This window comes from Lycorma delicatula, chromosome 1, assembly GCF_047948215.1.
Source record: "Lycorma delicatula isolate Av1 chromosome 1, ASM4794821v1, whole genome shotgun sequence".
Taxonomy (NCBI): domain Eukaryota; kingdom Metazoa; phylum Arthropoda; class Insecta; order Hemiptera; family Fulgoridae; genus Lycorma; species Lycorma delicatula.
The window spans coordinates 21,568,397-21,586,832 of NC_134455.1; the positions used below are offsets into that span (position 1 = coordinate 21,568,397).

General features: G+C 30.5%; 1 protein-coding gene across 1 annotated transcript; it reads right to left on the bottom strand.

The window, feature by feature from the left end:
- Positions 1-362: 362 nt before the first annotated feature.
- Positions 363-10,246, bottom strand: LOC142318045 (facilitated trehalose transporter Tret1-like). The gene is made up of 2 exons (XM_075354572.1): positions 10,148-10,246; positions 363-2,664 (listed from the first exon to the last, which is right to left on the bottom strand). The coding sequence occupies exons 1-2, from the start codon at positions 10,188-10,190 to the stop codon at positions 1,280-1,282; spliced, it is 1,428 nt and encodes a 475-aa protein (XP_075210687.1). The 5' UTR covers positions 10,191-10,246; the 3' UTR covers positions 363-1,279.
- Positions 10,247-18,436: the final 8,190 nt, after the last annotated feature.

The window sequence follows — 18,436 nt, forward strand, 5'->3', positions numbered from 1 at the left end:
TTTTACACAAAGGTACACTCTTTTCCAAATTTCTTATAGACAGAGGGCTGAAATTTTTATGGTACATTAATTACTACTATCTTCTTCAACTTAAGTAAAAAAATAATATGGTACTTACGATTAATTCGTTGACCAATAAACTGCAAACTTTCGGGATGTAGTTAATATAACCATTATATTACCATTTTTATAACCGTTTATATTTATTTATTTTATAAATATAATTTAACCAAACTTAACCTACTAATGCTAACTTTGAATACTTAACATAGTAATGTTTTTAGTATTTAAATAATAAATTCAGTAATTATTGCAATTATTTATTATTTAAATAATCAAAATATTACTGTTAAGTAGTGGAGCTAAGCGAGCATAGGTTAAGTTTGGTTAACCCACCGGGTTGGTCTAGTGGTTAACGCGTCTTCCCAAATCAGCTGATTTGGAAGTCGAGAGTTACAGCGTTCAAGTCCTAGTAAAGCCAGATATTTTTACATGGATTTGAATACTAGACCGTGAATACGGTCTAGTCTTTGGTGGTTGGGTTTCAATTAACCACACATCTCAGGAATGGTCGAACTGAGAATGTACACGACTAACACTTCATTTACACTCACTCATACATATCATCCTCTGAAGAATTATCTAAACGGTAGTTACCGGAGGCTAAACAGGAAAAAGAAAGAAAAGGTTAAGTTTGGTTGCGGGCCTCCTTAGCCCGAGTGATAGCGTCTCAGCCTTTCATCTGGAGGTCCTGGGTTCGAATCCCGGTCTGGCATGGCATTTTCACACACTACAAATCATTCATCTCATCCTCTGAAGCAATGCCTAACGGTGGTCCCGAAAAAAAAGAAGGTTAAGTTTGGTTAACCTATATCTATTATTATAAGCAATAATGCTTATATTTTTAATACGTGAAAGATCCTGTAACTTTTTCAAAGTTACGGGATAATTATGGTTATGATCGACGGGCTAATACGCAAATATCAATTATAGTTGTATCTTGGTATAATAGGTTTTAAAATTGATAAAAATTGAAAAAAAAAGATTTTTTTCAAAAAAAAATTACAGGAACGGAAATGTGTAATACATTTTATTGATTTTACTACTATTTGCTCATAATTGTACGTTTAAAGGCTTGGAAAAATTCCAGCATAACTTTAATGGTTTCTGATAAAAATCTTGCCTAAATTTGCTTAATTTAACATGGAAAATTTAGACTCTTCCCTTTAATTAGTGAGACTGGAACAGTAAAAAACAATCCTCATACTTATAATATAATTTATGCTCCAGTTTTAAATGGGACTGTTTCATTTACATTAGTTTTTGATTTTGAACTTTTGGAAAGGATTTGAAGTTCATTCTGTATCATAACAAGAGATTTACCTTTTGTTTCTACAAGATATTTATACATTAAGAAACATCCAGATATATTAATAAAGGCAAAGAACCAGAATGAATAATATATTCCAAAATTTGAATTAATAACCTGAAACATTTTTAATGCTATTACTGAAAAAAGACACATTGCTATAGTGAATACACCTGAAGCAATACTTTTTATTTCGTTTGGAAATATTTCACCTTGATAAACTGGTGTAATAGGTGCAATACCAATACTTGCAAAAACACAGTATCCACTCGTAGCTAACAGCAAAATCCAGTTGTAACCAGAAACATTTAAAGTTGATTCTTTCCGAAGAAAGAAATAGGTACCAGCAACCAGATGGCTAATTCCTGATCCCCCAGCTGAAACCAATAACAATGGCCTTCTTCCAAAATTATCAACAACTACTGTGGCAAATACACTTAATAGTAAGTAAATAAAACCAAGAACAATAGTGCATTGGTCTGCATTAAATGAAGTGCTTTCAATTGTGGAGAATATTTCTGTTGCATATGCATACATAACAGTTAATCCTCCAAATAAGCCGGTAACTGTTATTATAAGGAATATGAATACACTCATTCTTAAAACTCGATCAGATAATAATGCAGAACAAGACTTTTTTTCAGCAGCTTTTTCTTGCATAGAATTTTTAACTGATTTTATTTCATTTATTATGTTTGTATCATTATCATTTCCACTCCTTACTTTTTTTAATTCTTTCTTTGCTTGTTCATATCTTCCTCTCATTAGAAGATTATAAGGAGATTCTGGTATAAAATATAATCCAATTCCTAAAATGGCTGGTAAGGAAATGCATATGTATGAAAAAGTATCATATGAAACATATGGTCCTATACAATAGGCTAAAAGTATTCCAAAGAACCACATAACAATACAAAAAGATGTAATTTTTCCTCTAATCTCAGGTTCAGCAACTTCAGCAAGATATAATGGACATATGGTACCAACAATCCCCATTGCCATACCAAGGATTAATCTTACAAGAATCAAAATTTTGTATGATCTTGTTGTAATGAGTAAACCCCAACCAATTAAGTACATTGGAATAATTGACCAAATCACTGGTTTTTTACCAAATCTATCAGAAATGAACCCACTTGGTATGGGTGTAAACATATTTCCTATTTCTACTGAAGCAATGACCCACGATCCTTCATCTGCTGTCATACGAATATCAGAATCATTAGACTGAAGACGTACCATCACAGGTGCTGACCATCCATATGCCATTCCAGCTGCTGCGAATGTTAACGCTACTATAAAAGAAAACAACAACATTATAAAAAATATGCAGTTACAGTTCTGTTAGTAGTATACTAAATTACCAGAACTACTTTTAAGCTATTATTTTTTTATAATAAAACTGAATATTATAATAGTGCGTTCAGAAAGTCGGTGTGCAGTTTGCTTTAGAATTATGTAGTGCTTCTGTTCTTTCGGCGTTAGGTTGGATGCCGTGTGGGTTCGTTGGGCATTGGTCAGAAATAAACCAAGACATCAGTTGTTGAGTTGTGACTGAATGTACTTTGTTTCATTTCATTTATTGAAATTGATAGTAGTTACAAGTAACATAATGGTTCTTTCGTTAGAGGAACACATTTTTCTCATTGAACATGTGTTTCATGAAGGTGATAAGTTTAATGATTTAGTGAAGCACAAATTTTCTGAAAAGCTTCCAAATATTTCATCACATTGCAGTGAACTCTTGAGCATTGTTTGAACTCCAGGTTCTTATGATTGAAGTGATTCAAACAGGCACTGACCAAAGTGGAAGACCAACTAAACTAAACAAACAGAAACTGCTTGATATTTCAGATACTATGGCCAAAAATGCATCAAATTCAATCCATAAGTTAGCACAGCTGCAAGATATGGGACTTGCTAATGCACATAAAGCTGTAACACAAAAACTGAAAATTTCCACCTATTAAGTAATGTGTGTTCCAAGAAATGAAAATTACAGATCTCGCCAAAAGACTAAATTATTATGTATTTTCAGGTTTTTATACTATTTTCATTTAGATATTAAAAAACACATGCACATAATATGTATGTATTCACATACACCTAGTATCTCACAAAGAGATAGAAGAATTATCAAGAAATGTTTTCTAAGTGAAAAAAAAAAATTTAAGCATAGGAGGATTTTTTTATTAGTGGAGCAAAGCTTAGTTTTCTAATTACAGCTTCTGAAATATTTCTCTCTGATTTCTTCTCCAAGTGTAAAATGAAGCCATGCCATGCTGAAATTCTTGGAACTTAAATGGTTATTGATGAGAAAAATTGAATACATCAGCGTTACAGAAACTGTAACACTTATTTTTTATAACATTTTTTGAAAAAAACTAAAACATGGACTCACAAAACACAAATTTATAGGTTTATTGTACAATGAATTTGTTAAATTGTTGGTAAAAAATAGAATTTTGCAACAGAACTTGAAGAGATTTTAATTTTGGAAAATTTATGTAAATAATCTTAGCTGAAAATGAAGAAAAGCTTTAGAGAAGTGACTTTTATTAAAACAAAGCAGATAAAAAATTACTGTTTTATAATTTTAAACAAAAATGTTTCAATACTGGGAATTATCTAAAAATTAGAAACAAACCAGCCACTAAAATTAAATAAGACAATAGTTTAAATGCATCATTTAAATTTTGCTGTCATGATAAAAATTTAAGAAACTAAAATTCATTATTTAGTAATGATTTTGAAATAAATAAATTGAGAAATTATTCATTTTGTTAATCAATTCCTGAGACATGTGGTTAATTGAACCCCAACCACCAAAGTACACCATTCCAAATCCATATAAAAGCAAATAACTTATACTAGGATTTGAACTTGAAAACCTTAGACTTCAAAAATCAGCTGTTAAACAAGTGATTTTTAACGAGTTAACCGCTAGACCAGCTTGGTGTACTGCATTTGAATAATTTTTTAGGTTTTAAAATTGAAGAAATTTGTGCTTGAGTATTATTTTCTAAAAGTGCCTTTTCAGTTTTCAAAATATGCAGCACAGTCTTTTCTTTTAGGTAATGTAAGATGCAGATGGATTAGGAGATGCAGTAGTTGCACATCATGAACATCATAAAATATTCTTATATGATGTTTTCAATTACTTCATCAAATTTATTAAAGATAAAGAATATAAATTTCTATTATAAGTAATAATAGAAATTGTCAGGCTTGAAATTTTCTTTGATATAACTGACAAAAGGTGACGTAATTTTTTCAATCCACTTTAATTCTCAGTTATCCATCATCCAATTTGAATTAATGAGGTGTTTTATTAAAAACAAAAAGCTTAACATTAATCTAATAAAATATAATTCTAAAAACTAACATTTACAGAGCTATTAATGATTAAAATATTTTAATAATCACTATTTTTGAATTTTTAAATGTAATATTTTCAAAATTATTTATTTTGTAGAAGATGTAAGTATTAGTAGCTCAATAATTTCATTAAACTACTTCAACTCATTCTTAATATAAATGCTTTTATTGAAAAACCCCAAAATTTAGGACGGAGGGGAAAATCAAGCGAGTTAAGGCATTTGTTTACATGACCTTTTTTGTTTATTTTAACTTTCAAAATCAGTACGTACATATAAATATAATAGGTTAAAAAAATGATAATCATAAAATAGTATCACATATAAGTGCACTTAAAATAGTACATATTAAATAAATGTTAAATATACCCATGGTGATTTATGTTATGTCGCTATTGAAATAGCGGTTCTCTGATCATGATTAGCATGAAAAATACTTCATGTATTTCTTGTCTCAGAAATATGTTGCACTTTTATGCAAATATACTTTGCTAATTTTGTGACATGTGTTCCATATGATACTGTATGTGTAAGATGGCATAATACTGCAGGTATTACTAGAAGCATTTGTTTTTTAATCATTGTTTACTTAGTGAAGTGAAATCCTTTTTAACTTGACTTTTGGCTCTGTCTGTTTGTTGTATGTGTTGTGGTGTAATTATGGCAAATGTGTTTTGCTGAAATCTTTTTGTAATGTCCTTGCTACTCAGGAGAATGATATATTTATTTACAGATATTTTTTTTTTAAATGGCAGTTTTTTTCTTATTTAGATATGGTTGAGTGATGAGGTGGAAGAGAATACCTCACTGTCAATCACTGCTGCTTAGTTAAGTCATAATTTCCCCTCTACTCATGATGCAACCTCCTTGGTGAATGATATCACCCACTATTTCCAATCAATATTTCACTAAGCAGACTGTGCCTTTCACAGTACAATATTAATATTTAATCTGAAGCCAGTTTTCAATAAGCTCATTAAAGAAAAAAAAAACCATGAGAATAGTGAAAGTATTTCCTCAACTGTCATTAGTCAGTAATGTACATTACACCTGGAAAGAGTGCTTATGATATTTCTAATACAGCATTCACTGTAAATTTCAGTTTGTTATTCAGAGTAAATAGCAAAATTGACTGTTCAATTTGCCACCTGACACTGTATTGTTTCAGTTTATTTTTATGAATGGAGTGTTTTTGTTATTAGTGTTACCATTTAGGTTTGTTATGTAAAATGATGACAATGTTATATGCTGAAGGTTCCTGTATTATATATGAGATCTGTGTTGTTTTTGTAGATTTGTTAGTATGTATATTAATTTATTTGATGACCTTGACCATGTGTTGGGCAAGTTTGTGAGTGGGAGCATTTTCATAATTTATTATAAAATATATAAGATTATTGAGTGTAAAAAGGCTTGAAGGGTGGAGATTACATGGTGGATTTGTTTTAGGAAATATTTGTAGGATAGAATTTTCTGTTTCAAAATGGTGACTGCTGTCTTAATTAGAGTAGATTATACAGGGAGATATTTTTATTGTTTTTCCTATCATAGTGCAGTGTGTTTAGATTTTGTTATTGATATTTTTAATTATGTTTTGGAATTTTATTTCATTGAATCCTTTGTAAGTTGTAAGTTACATAATATTTTTTCCTGAATGTAAACTTTACTTTTTAATGTATCAATATTAATTATAACTCTTTAATTACTCTTGTCTGATTTGATTAATTTGCTGTTATTTATTTTTAACCTTTGTTTAATTTCTGAATTTTTTGAGTTGCTCAGTATTTGCATTTTGTATTATAGTTTCTATACCTATTATTCTGAAAAAATGGACAGTCACCCGTTGAAAAATCACAGCCAGGCAATCATGAAGCAATGTGAACATTATGCTGACAGTCTTTTTTTTTAATTATCAAGGTATGGTTCATCATGAGTATGCTGCTCAGTGATAAATAGTCAATAAACAGTATACATTATTATTCTTTGACAGTTAAGAGTTCAATGAAAGAGGTCACAGCTTTAGAAAATTTATCATAACAATACTACAGCCCCTATATCACAACTTATTCAGAGACCCTAAACAAAATACGCAATCAAACAACTTCATCAAGCTTCTTACATATCAGACATAGCTCCCTGCGATTGTTAGAGGTTGGCTCCTTTCTAAGTTTAAAATTCTGCTTAAAGTAAAGAGATTTAAAGACAAGAACACATCAAAAGAAATGCGAAAGAGGACTTGTGTTATTCACAGAAATAATTCTGAAAATTTCTTCCAGCAATGGAAAAATTCTTCAAGGACACACAAATACCTCACTGATGTCAAAGTGGTCTGGATTTCATGCTGCTACAACCCTTTAGTTAACTGAAATTGGCTATTTTCTACCTTTAATTGATGTGAATTAGTATTTTGATGTTCTAATTATTCATTACCAAATCCTTCAATTCTAAAGTTTGATAGGTGGCAAACATTACATAATAATTTACTGAAGGTATTGAAAATGATGTCCATCCACTTCTATGCACTTGTCAACACATTTGACCATTTTCCTGGCTAATTTTGTTAGCTGTTCCCTGTCTATTTCCTGAACAGCAATGGTAGTAATATTTGTCTTCAGTTCCTGCAGAGTGTGTGGATTGCTCCTATAAACAACTTCTTTTAACTAACCCCACAGAATGAAGTCTGGATTAGTAAGATCAGGGAATCATGGTGGCCACAATCCTTTAGAGATGATTCTTCTACTAAAAAAATCCTGTAACATCTCCATAGTAGAGCGAGCTGTATGGCAAGTGGCACTGTTCTGTTGCAACTAGCAGTTATGCTCATCCTCTTGCAGTAAGGCTATGAACTGTTTGATAATTTTTGGTAGAAGGCAGCATTCCAGTTCTTTCAAAATATAAGAATCCTGTTATTCATTGCCTTGAAACTGATCACCATACACCTATTTTTCTGAATGTAGGAGAAATTCCAAGAAAATGTGTGGGTTTTCAGTACCTCAGGTCCAAAAGTTCTGATTATTAATATACCCACCAAGGTGAAACCATGCTTCATCTGTGAAAAACATTAAATCTAAAACGCCATTGTTGCCTCTAATAAAGTTCTTAAACCACAGACAGTAGTGAACCCTTTTAGAATAATCAGCATTAGTTAGCATATGGAAACCCTGCATTCAGTATGGATATATTTCAGCATTCTCCTTACTGCAGTGTGGGCTGAACCTAATGAAATGTCCTTTTCCCAGGTTAGTCTCAGCAAAACATTTTGAGGAGATCTTGTAATTGGTGCTTTAATGTCCTGTACGACCTGCTTTGTTTCTGATCTGACCTGTCTGGCACATTTCTGGTCTAACTCTGAATTGTTTCACAAAATTTTGTAACTAAATTATGAATTACACTTCTCACTTTTGCTTCCTTTTCAAATTTCCCCCTGAACATTTACGAACACACAACATGAAATTCATCTCTAAATAAGTTTGCATCACAAATACACATTCTTCAACACTTTACCACAGTTAATCAAACAACACATGATTATGCAGTCTTGTTCAAAAGCCAATGCTGGACACAGACTGGCAATACTCAAATGTAGAAAATAAACAGTCCTCTCCATTTCAGGTACTGTTGTATCAACATCTTCCATATTATTTATACATTTTCCACACCAATATATGCACTTTAACAGAAATGTATATTTAGTATAAATTACTGAGAGATGAACTTCTTTTAAGTTAAACACTGTTTATATATACATGTGGATGCATGCGTGTGTATGTGTGTGTGTGTGTGTGTGTGTGTGTGTGTGTGGGTGTGTGGGGGGAAGCCCGTCAGTAAACTGAAACCTTAAGTATCTTATGGTTCTGCTGCACTAGAAAAATCTCAGAAAGGAACACCTTGAAAATAAGGGCATGAAGTAGAAATCAGTACTTAAGCTACATTTAATTAATTATATTCCATAGATTTCAACAAAATTAAGTAATTCTGCTTACAATTTCTCTTTCCATTGATCAACATTATTATGCATACAAGCTTGCTTTAAGCATTTAGCCACTAACATCCGCAGAAGTCAATGTCATCAAAAACTAGCAGAAATAAATACGCCCTGATGTATGTGGGATTTAATACAAATTATTGAAATATTAATGGAAAAATTTCTAATACTTTTCATTAAAAAAAAGCTAACCTAAATAATTTTGTCAATAAATGATAAAATTCATTATTACATTTTATAAAGATTTATGAAAATAAATTGTGTTATATGTTATAAAATATTAGTTCATGTGAATGAAATTGTCATTAATTAATTAATTTAAATTGAAAAAGTGTGATTACATTGACTTGCTATTTTAGAATAAAATATTGTCAATGATACAAGCCCTGGCGCATTGCAATATGATTCGAAAAAGGATATAATTTCATCATTGCTTTTTAAGAATCTTTATATAATTCAATATATCTAACTGTAGTTTGTAGATTTTCCTTTCCATTTCCATCACTCTTTCCTTTTGTTAATCTTATTCTCAAATTTAGCATCAACAAAAGTAAACAATTTGAAAACTTAAACTTATAAACATAATAAAGCTATTAACACTTTTTTATATCAAATGTAAATGACAATTGTAAATAGAATATTACTTATCAAAATTTAGAAAACATAAACACATACATGTGCTCGAATTTTTAATGAAGTGTCTGAAGTAGTTATGGTGCTGCTGCTAATAATACAGTGGAAGGGGGAGAATTTTGTGTATGCAAATTGTGAAGCCTATCATATTTTCAAAATTAAAGGATTCAGTAAAGAATAATTAGAACATCAAAATATTCATTTCCATCAACTAAAATTGTAAAATAAACAATTTCAGTTAGTTAAAGGCTTGTAGTAGAGTGGGATCTAGACCACTTTGACATCGTTGAGGTATTTGTATGTCCATGAAGAATGATAATAGGTTGAAAATAAAGTTGAATATCAAAAAAATTGTTTTTTATTGAAAAAGAAATTTAAAGTAATTAGTTAAAACAACTTGGATAGGTAACTGCTTAGACTTTCAATATCATAAAGTTTATATGAGCCCTAAGAGAAACATGATATTTTAATTGGTGGTGGATTGTGACTGATTTCTTGCTACCTGTGATGTTTGCCACAAAATTTCTACTTCATGCCCTTATTTTCAAGGTGTTCCTTCCTGAGATTTTTCTAGTGCAGTAGAACCATCAGATCAGGTGCTTAAGGTTTAGTTTACTGATACTCACCCACACACACACATGTGTGTACACATGCACACACACACACACACACACACACACACACACACACACACACACACACACACACACACACACACACACACACACATTTATAAGCATCCTTCAATACTTCCTCAGAAAAACATTAACAGCAAAAAATTACCTGTGAATGCAATGAAATACTGTTTCAAATGACCACTGTCCATTTTTCAAAAGATTAATTTTCTCCCTAAGTATAGTTTATTAATAAGTGCCAATTGTGTATACTAAACCTGTACTGGTAAAAAAAGATACAGATTCAAGCTACTAAAAAAATATATATTATCAGAATTTGATAAGAAATTCTTAAAAATGTTGTTCAATAAACTCTGGGAGAAAGAGATAAAAAAGGTTGGTAATACAATTTGTGATATGATAACACTTAAATGTATTTTTGTGTTTTTTGTTTGTGTGTTTATTATAATTTAAATAAGATATATAGTTTGCTTTAAAAATATAAAAACATCAACATCAGAAAAATTAAATAAATGTTTAGTTTTCTTTACATTAAAAATGAATTCTTTGTTGAATATTCTTTTATAAGGAATTAATTTAATTTATTACATTATTGAAACTAAATACCTCCATATAAAATAAAGAATTTAATTATGATTTTTTAAAAAGAAATTTAATTAGAAATTTTAATTTTCTTAATTAGAAATTCTTTATTATTGTTAAATGTGGATAATAACATCATGACAATGATTTACAGCAATATTAGACAAGATCTTTATTCAATGTGTGAATGTACAGACTAGGAAGTTGATTCTGGTCTTCAAATAAATTGTAAAACATACATTTTAAAGAAAAATGTAGACAAGTTTTCATTGTATAAAATCACTGATCTTTATTCTGAGTATAAAATAAATAATTCTTGTACTATGTTAGTGTTGCATCCACTACTGGATGGACACAGTGCATACAATTTGTTGTTACTACACTACAATATCTTGATCTCTATTTGTTCAATTTTTCTTATGACTTGAAGCATCTGAGATTAAGTGGCATGAGTCAGAGCTGTCATATATATGAACATAATGATGTTCATTATTAATCCCCAGTCGCTGTGAGTACAGATGAAGATGTCACTTGTAGGGCTAAGTGACTAATACTTTCATTTCAGAAAGTTTGCTGTGCTCTGTATTCAACATTACATTTCACTGTAAAGAAGGTAGCAGAAGTTAATTAATATCTAACTTTTCTTAGTAAACTGCCACGGTATGCTTTTATTCTTAAGAATGTTAATACACTTTCATGAATGTCTTGTGCCATATGTCAGGTTTCCTATTACTGATTAAATGAAGATCTTATTCTACCTTATTGTGTTATTAATGTTACTTAATTTTAGTATTGTTTTTATTGCTATCTTCTTTATTATTTAGTTCCAAAAGTAGAAAATTTATTAAAAATAATTTATAATAAATTTTTATAATTGTTTCTATTTGTAAAAAAAATATCTAAATGTATTTTACAATACAATGGGATACAAAATTCCATCGTAAAACTTTTACAATTTGAATGATCCATAATATGCAGAAAGGTCTCTAGGTGTAGTATCTTAGAAGCGTCAAAGGAAGAAGTGAAGTACAATGTCATAGACTGAAACCAGATTTAATTACCGTTTCCTGAAAATTTCAGTAATTAAAGCATTTTGATTATACTGGGTATAATTTTAGATTATTTTATGTTTCCAGATCAATGGTTAACGGGTATATTATTTGGCACAAAAAAATACAGATGTTACATGTGTATTAAAACAACTAAAATTTATCATAATATGTTGTTTGTTCCTTACTTTAAATTTATCTATTCCTTCTACTTCATCCTTGGGCCTCATGACCGCCTTATAAACTTAAATTTTGTTATTTTGCATCTAACAATTTCCTTTTTCGGAATAATGATGATGATTCAAACTTAATAAATAGAAATGATCTAGTCAGAACTGTTTCTGTTCAGTGTTTACTCACACAAAAAACTTTCAGGTCAAACCTATAAAAGCTAAATCTCATTCATCAATCCTTCTCAGTGTTATTTTTCCAAATATAAGATTATATATTATATATTATTTTTTTTCAAAATTAAGTTTAATAATTATATTCACTGAATATCATAATTATTTATCAAATCTTTTTTGTTTTCTCTTAATTAAGTTTCATTTAGCGTTGTGGTCAATTTTTGTCCCTGGATGTAGAGTGTATACGTTTCTTTCATATAAATCATTACAATGTTATTTTTGTAAACAAAATTTATTTTTATTTGCAAGGCAGGCCTTTCTGATGTAAATACATAACAAACACTACTTAACTTAAAAAGACAGAAAATAAAAAAAATAGCTAGAAAAAATTGATAGACGAATGCAGTCACAGAACGGTTAGGCGGATCTCGTTCGAATCTGTTTCCCGGAATACCGGTGCACGTAGAAGTAGCGGCCGATTCAACTATGGACTGCTGTGATTTTTCAAAAACAAATACTCGAATACAGTGACTTTTTTTCAGAAAAGTGACAAAAGTCGGGAAGAAAGATCACCGTCTCTTTGGGTTACACTGCGCAATAATTTCATCTCGAAACAATTCAACGAATTCGTTTCAAGTACTAAATCTATTCTATAATCAAAATTTCAGGAATACAAACGTGAGGTCTGCCACCGAACGAACTGTACTCATAAAATGTTTTTTTTTTTTTTTTTTTTTTTTTTGTTTACCGAAATGTAATTCTTCAGAAAAATGAAATAATTTTTTCCAATCCTACTTTGTTTTTAATTTACCTTTTTCTTCTTTTATCTCAGCTTATAAATTTATCAAAATAGTATTTCCTCCTTTCTCACTCGCCCAGTTTCGCCTATACCTCCAGTTTTACCTGTAGTTACCTTATTACATCGAGTTCAAGGTCACTCCAAGAGAAGACATTTATATACTTCTCATATGAATGAACAATGCAAGTATAGAGCTTGCTTGCACGAGCAGACATTCGTTGAGCAGGGAGTTATTTTACTCTTTTCCCGTCATTTGGATACCGAGTATTCTGCAATACAGCGTGTTTAACGATTTTCGTAAATAGCAAAAACACTTTCCACAATTTTAGACAATAATTTCTTTAAAAATATTTCTTTCTTTTTCCTGTTTAACTTCCGGTAATTACCGTTTAGATAATACTTCAGAGGATGAATGAGGATGATATGTATGAGTGTAAATGAAGTGTAGTCTTGTACAGGTCTTCATTTACAGACTCAAGTTGAAACTCAACCAACAACAAAACACCGGTATCATGATCTAGTATTCAAATCCGTGTAAAAATAACTGACTCTAATAGGACTTGAACGTTGGAACTCTCGACTTCCAAATCACCTGATTTGAGAAGACGCGTTCAACACTAGATCAACCCGGTGGGTTAACTTCAAAAATATTTAGCATAAATATTTATTATTCTACACAGTAGAAAAAACGAATAGTTTGAATTAGTTGATTATTATTACACTCCCTCCATCAAGTGGGTCATAAAATGAATGACCTGTCTATACGAATAAAGGTTATCAAAATATTTCATTTCAGTTATATTTATATGCACTTTTTGTAATGGATATTGGTATTGTTGATATGATTATAGTAATAAACATAATCACAGGCCTATACCCTAAAAATAACAACAATTTATTAATAGCTTAATCATTTTATACGTATTCATAGAATAGCTAAATAATTTTTTTTCGCATTGTAACCAATATTCAATACTAATGTTTTTTTTTCATTTTCAATAACCTGATTTAGTTCAATTTTTGGCGTGTCCCGGTAAGAATGGTATAGTTGTTTCCTTCTGTAGTGTGTGGCGTGTTAGTTAAATGTTTGTGTATTTCAATAGATTTGTATATTTTTTTGCGTTTTTTTTAGTGGTTTGTGTTTTTTCAATGGCAGAATTTAAATCCACAATTAAGAATAAAAAGCTCCGTAGTCAAGCTTGTGAAATAGGTAATAATATTTACGATTTTATGAAGAAAGAAGTTATAAAGTTAGGAAAATTAGAAGATGACAAACATTTAATAGCATTCAAAAAAATGAATAAAGAACCGCTGCAGCTTGTGGGATTTCAAAATTACAAGTTCAAAAACTCCGAAAAGAAAAGCAGCCATCTTTTCTTAAATCTAAATCGCAGCCGTGTTTTTTTAGTATTTTTTGGTAAGTTGATTCAGCACACCAAAAAAAAAGTATAAATAACTTTTAAAACCAATTATTGGATTAGACAGTCTTGATCAAGGAGTTGTAAGAAGAATATTTAACGTGTTTCACGCAAAACATAACGAACTGCCAACATTAAATAAATTACTTGAAGAACTTGAAAAGAGTATTCAATTTAAAGGTTATATAACTACATTAGTGCTATCCTGAAAAAACGTTAGGGTTTAAGTAATGTAAAACTGATAATAATAGGAAATTTTTGATTGAAAAAGAAGACATCCGGTGGAAGAGGATATAATATTTAAGAAAATGGCCATTTGCATAAAAGAAAAGTCTTCTATCGTTTATTTGGACTAAACGTGTATTTTAATGTACCATTCGATGACAGAATCGTGGTCGGATGACAGTGGTGCATATAATCGGTTAATCACAATCTACGCTGAAGGAGAGATGGGGATTTTTCTGAACGCAATGTTAACTTGGAAAACAAGTTCAAAAAGCGGTGACTATCACGGCAGCGTCAGGAATAATAATTTCATGAAGCGGGCGTCTGAAAAATTAATTCGTGATCTTTCTTCCCGTCAGTTATTTGTTGTTGACCTACCGGGTGGTCTAGTGGTGAACGCGTCTTCCCAAATCAGTTAATTTGGAAGTCGAGAGTTACAGCGTTCAAGTCCTAGTAAAGCCAGCTATTTTTACATGGATTTGAATACTAGATCGTGGATACCGTTGTTCTTTGGTGGTTGGGTTCCAATTAACCACACATCTCAGAAACGGTCGAACTGAGAATGTACAAGACTACACTTCATTTACACTCATACATATCATCCTCATTCATCCTCTGAAGAATTATCTAAACGGTAGTTACCGGAGGCTAAACAGGAAAGAAAGAAGAAGAAGAAGTTATTTGTTGTTATTGATAACGCGCCATACCACAATTCACATCTAGAAAAGCCTCCGAATTCAAATGATAGGAAAAGATGGATAATAATTGCTTAGAAAAGGACAATATTCTGCTTAATAAAGCACTGTTAACACCGCAATTTTATGACATAATAATCACGCAGAAATTCAAAAATAAAGTACCATTTTGATGAACTGTAAAAATAACAGGAGCATCAGGTTCTGCAACTTTTATCTTACCACCCGATTTAAATTCGATGAGATGGTGTGGTCAGCTCTGAAAAGATATATTTGTAGTAATTTCGCATTTTTAACGTCAGATATTAAAACGTTAGCTGAGGAAAAAACGAATAAAATGAATAAAGATGATTAGAAACCATATTGTAAATGTGTAAAAAAAGCTGAAACTGAAATAGTATAAAAATATGGAACCGCTAATACAAGAAATAACGGGTAGATTTATCATACATCTAGGCAATGATAGTGAAAGTGACTGTTCCGATGAAGACAGAGAAGATAACGTTCACAAGATCTGGACATATAATGCAAATTTCAAGAAAAGGTTAATAATAATAATAAAAAACATATAATAACAAACAACATATAATATATTTTTAATACAACATTTTTAATTATATTTCATATAATAACTATTATTATGTAATATAACAATCAACAATGAAAATAATCATACAAAAAAAAGTAATAATTTGAAAATTCTAAATATTGAACAAAAAAATATTTACAGTAATAATTGTACATCTAATTTAGTGTAATAACGGATACAATAATACATTCAAGAACTAGTTAAGATTTTTATTGTAAAAACATGCCTAAATTAAAATTTTTATTTTTTCAATCTTTATTGAAAAAAAAACAATATAAAAAACAATAACTAAACAATATACGAGTAGTTTGTTTATTATTATTATTATTATTATTATTAAATATTAGTATTCTAATAAAGGATTTAGAAGAAACAATGAACGGCATAGATGAAGTCCTACGCAAGAACTATCGCATGAAAATAAACAAGAACAAAACAAAAGCAATGAAATGTAGTAGAAATAACAAAGATGGACCACTGAATGTGAAAATAGGAGGAGAAAAGATTATGGAGGTAGAAGAATTTTGTTATTTGGGAAGTAGAATTACTAAAGATGGACGAAGCAGGAGCGATATAAAATGCCGAATAGCACAAGCGAAACGAGCCTTCAGTAAGAAATATAATTTGTTTACATCAAAAATTAATTTAAATGTCAGGAAAAGATTTTTGAAAGTATTTTGGGTTACATAAATTAAAATCTAATAATTTGTTAAACAAAGATGGTACACCAATATATAATACGAAAGGTAAAGTCGATAGATGGGTGGAATATATTGAAGAGTTATACGGAGGAAATGAATTAGAGAATGTGTTATGGAGGAAGAAGAGGAAGTTGAGGAGGATGAAATGGGAGAAACAATACTGAGATCTGATTTTAAGAGAGCATTAAAAGATTTAAATGGCAGAAAGGCTCCTGGAATAGACGGAATACCTGTAGAATTACTGGGCAGTGCAGGTGAGGAAGCAATTGATAGATTATACAAACTGGTGTGTAATATTTATGAAAAAGGGGAATTCCATCAGACTTCAAAAAAAGTGTTATAGCCATGATACCAAAGAAACCAGGGGCAGATAAATGTGAAGAATACAGAACAATTAGTTTAACTAGTCATGCATCAAAAATCTTAACTTGAATTCTATACAGAAGAATTGAGAGGAGAGTGGAAGAAGTGTTAGGAGAAGACCAATTTGGTTTCAGGAAAAGTATAGGGACAAGGGAAGCAATTTTAGGCCTCAGATTAATAGTAGAAGGAAGATTAAAGAAAAACAAACTAACATACTTGGCGTTTATAGACCTAGAAAAGGCATTCGATAACGTAGACTGGAATAAAATGTTCAGCATTTTAAAAAAATTAGGGTTCAAATACAGAGATAGAAGAACAATTGTTAACATGTACAGGAACCAAACAGCAACAATTGAAGAACATAAGAAAGAAGCCGTAATAAGAAAGGGAGTCCGACAAGGGTGTTCCCTGTCTCCGTTACTTTTTAATCTTTACATGGAACTAGCAGTTAATGATGTTAAAGAACAATTTAGATTCGGAGTAACAGTACAAGGTGAAAAGATAAAGATGCTACGATTTGCTGATGATATAGTAATTCTAGCCGAGAGTAAAAATGATTTAGAAGAAACAATGAACGGCATAGATGAAGTGCTACGCAAGAACTATCGCATGAAAATAAACAAGAACAAAACAAAAGTAATGAAATGTAGTATAAATAACAAAGATGGACCACTGAATGTGAAAATAGGAGGAGAAAAGATTATGGAGGTAGAAGAATTTTGTTATTTGGGAAGTAGAATTACTAAAGATGGACGAAGCAGGAGCGATATAAAATGCCGAATAGCACAAGCGAAACGAGCCTTCAGTAAGAAATATAATTTGTTTACATCAAAAATTAATTTAAATGTCAGGAAAAGATTTTTGTAAGTGTATGTTTGGAGTGTCGCTTTATATGGAAGTGAAACTTGGACGATCGGAGTATCTGAGAAGAAAAGGTTAGAAGTTTTTGAAATGTGGTGCTATAGGAGAATGTTAAAAATCAGATGGGTGGATAAAGTGACAAATGAAGAGGTATTGCGGCAAATAGATGAAGAAAGAAGCATTTGGATAAATATAGTTAAAAGAAGAGACAGATTTATAGGCCACATACTAAGGCATCCTGGAATAGTCGCTTTAATATTGGAAGGACAGGTAGAAGGAAAAAATTGTGTAGGCAGGCCACGTTTGGAATATGTAAAACAAATTGTTGGGGATGTAGGATGTAGAGGGTATACTGAAATGAAACGACTAGCACTAGATAGGGAATCTTGGAGAGCTGCATCAAACCAGTCAAATGACTGAAGACAAAAAAAAAAAAATACCAATACAAATTCCAATTAAATATTATTAACACTAATTACTTAATAATGAACTATAAACAATAAAACATGAAAACGGTAATACATTAAAAGTACGTGAATAAAAGTACAACACGAGTTTTATTGTTGTACTATTAAATGGGTGTAAATATTTTTTTAGGTTCGGTAGTAATGCAGTCTCTACCTTCACCAACACAAACTTTTATTTTCATTGTACGCACTACATAGTATTCAGTGTAATAACGGTCGGTAAAATAATAGCGGGGTTTTAAACGGTTATAGCTTCGGAACAAAGTATTGTAGAGAAATGAACTGTACGTTATATGAAAGAGAAACACTCCAAGATTATAAGTGCGAAAGCTAGCGAATGT

What these genes read in the sequence shown, in the direction of transcription:
- LOC142318045 (XM_075354572.1), bottom strand. Translation starts at nt 10,190, where the DNA reads ATGGACAGTGGTCATTTGAAACAGTATTTCATTGCATTCACAG. An exon ending in GTATTTCATTGCATTCACAG is followed by an intron (nt 2,665 to 10,147) that starts GTAATTTTTTGC and finishes TTTCTTTTATAG; the next exon opens with TAGCGTTAACATTCGCAGCA.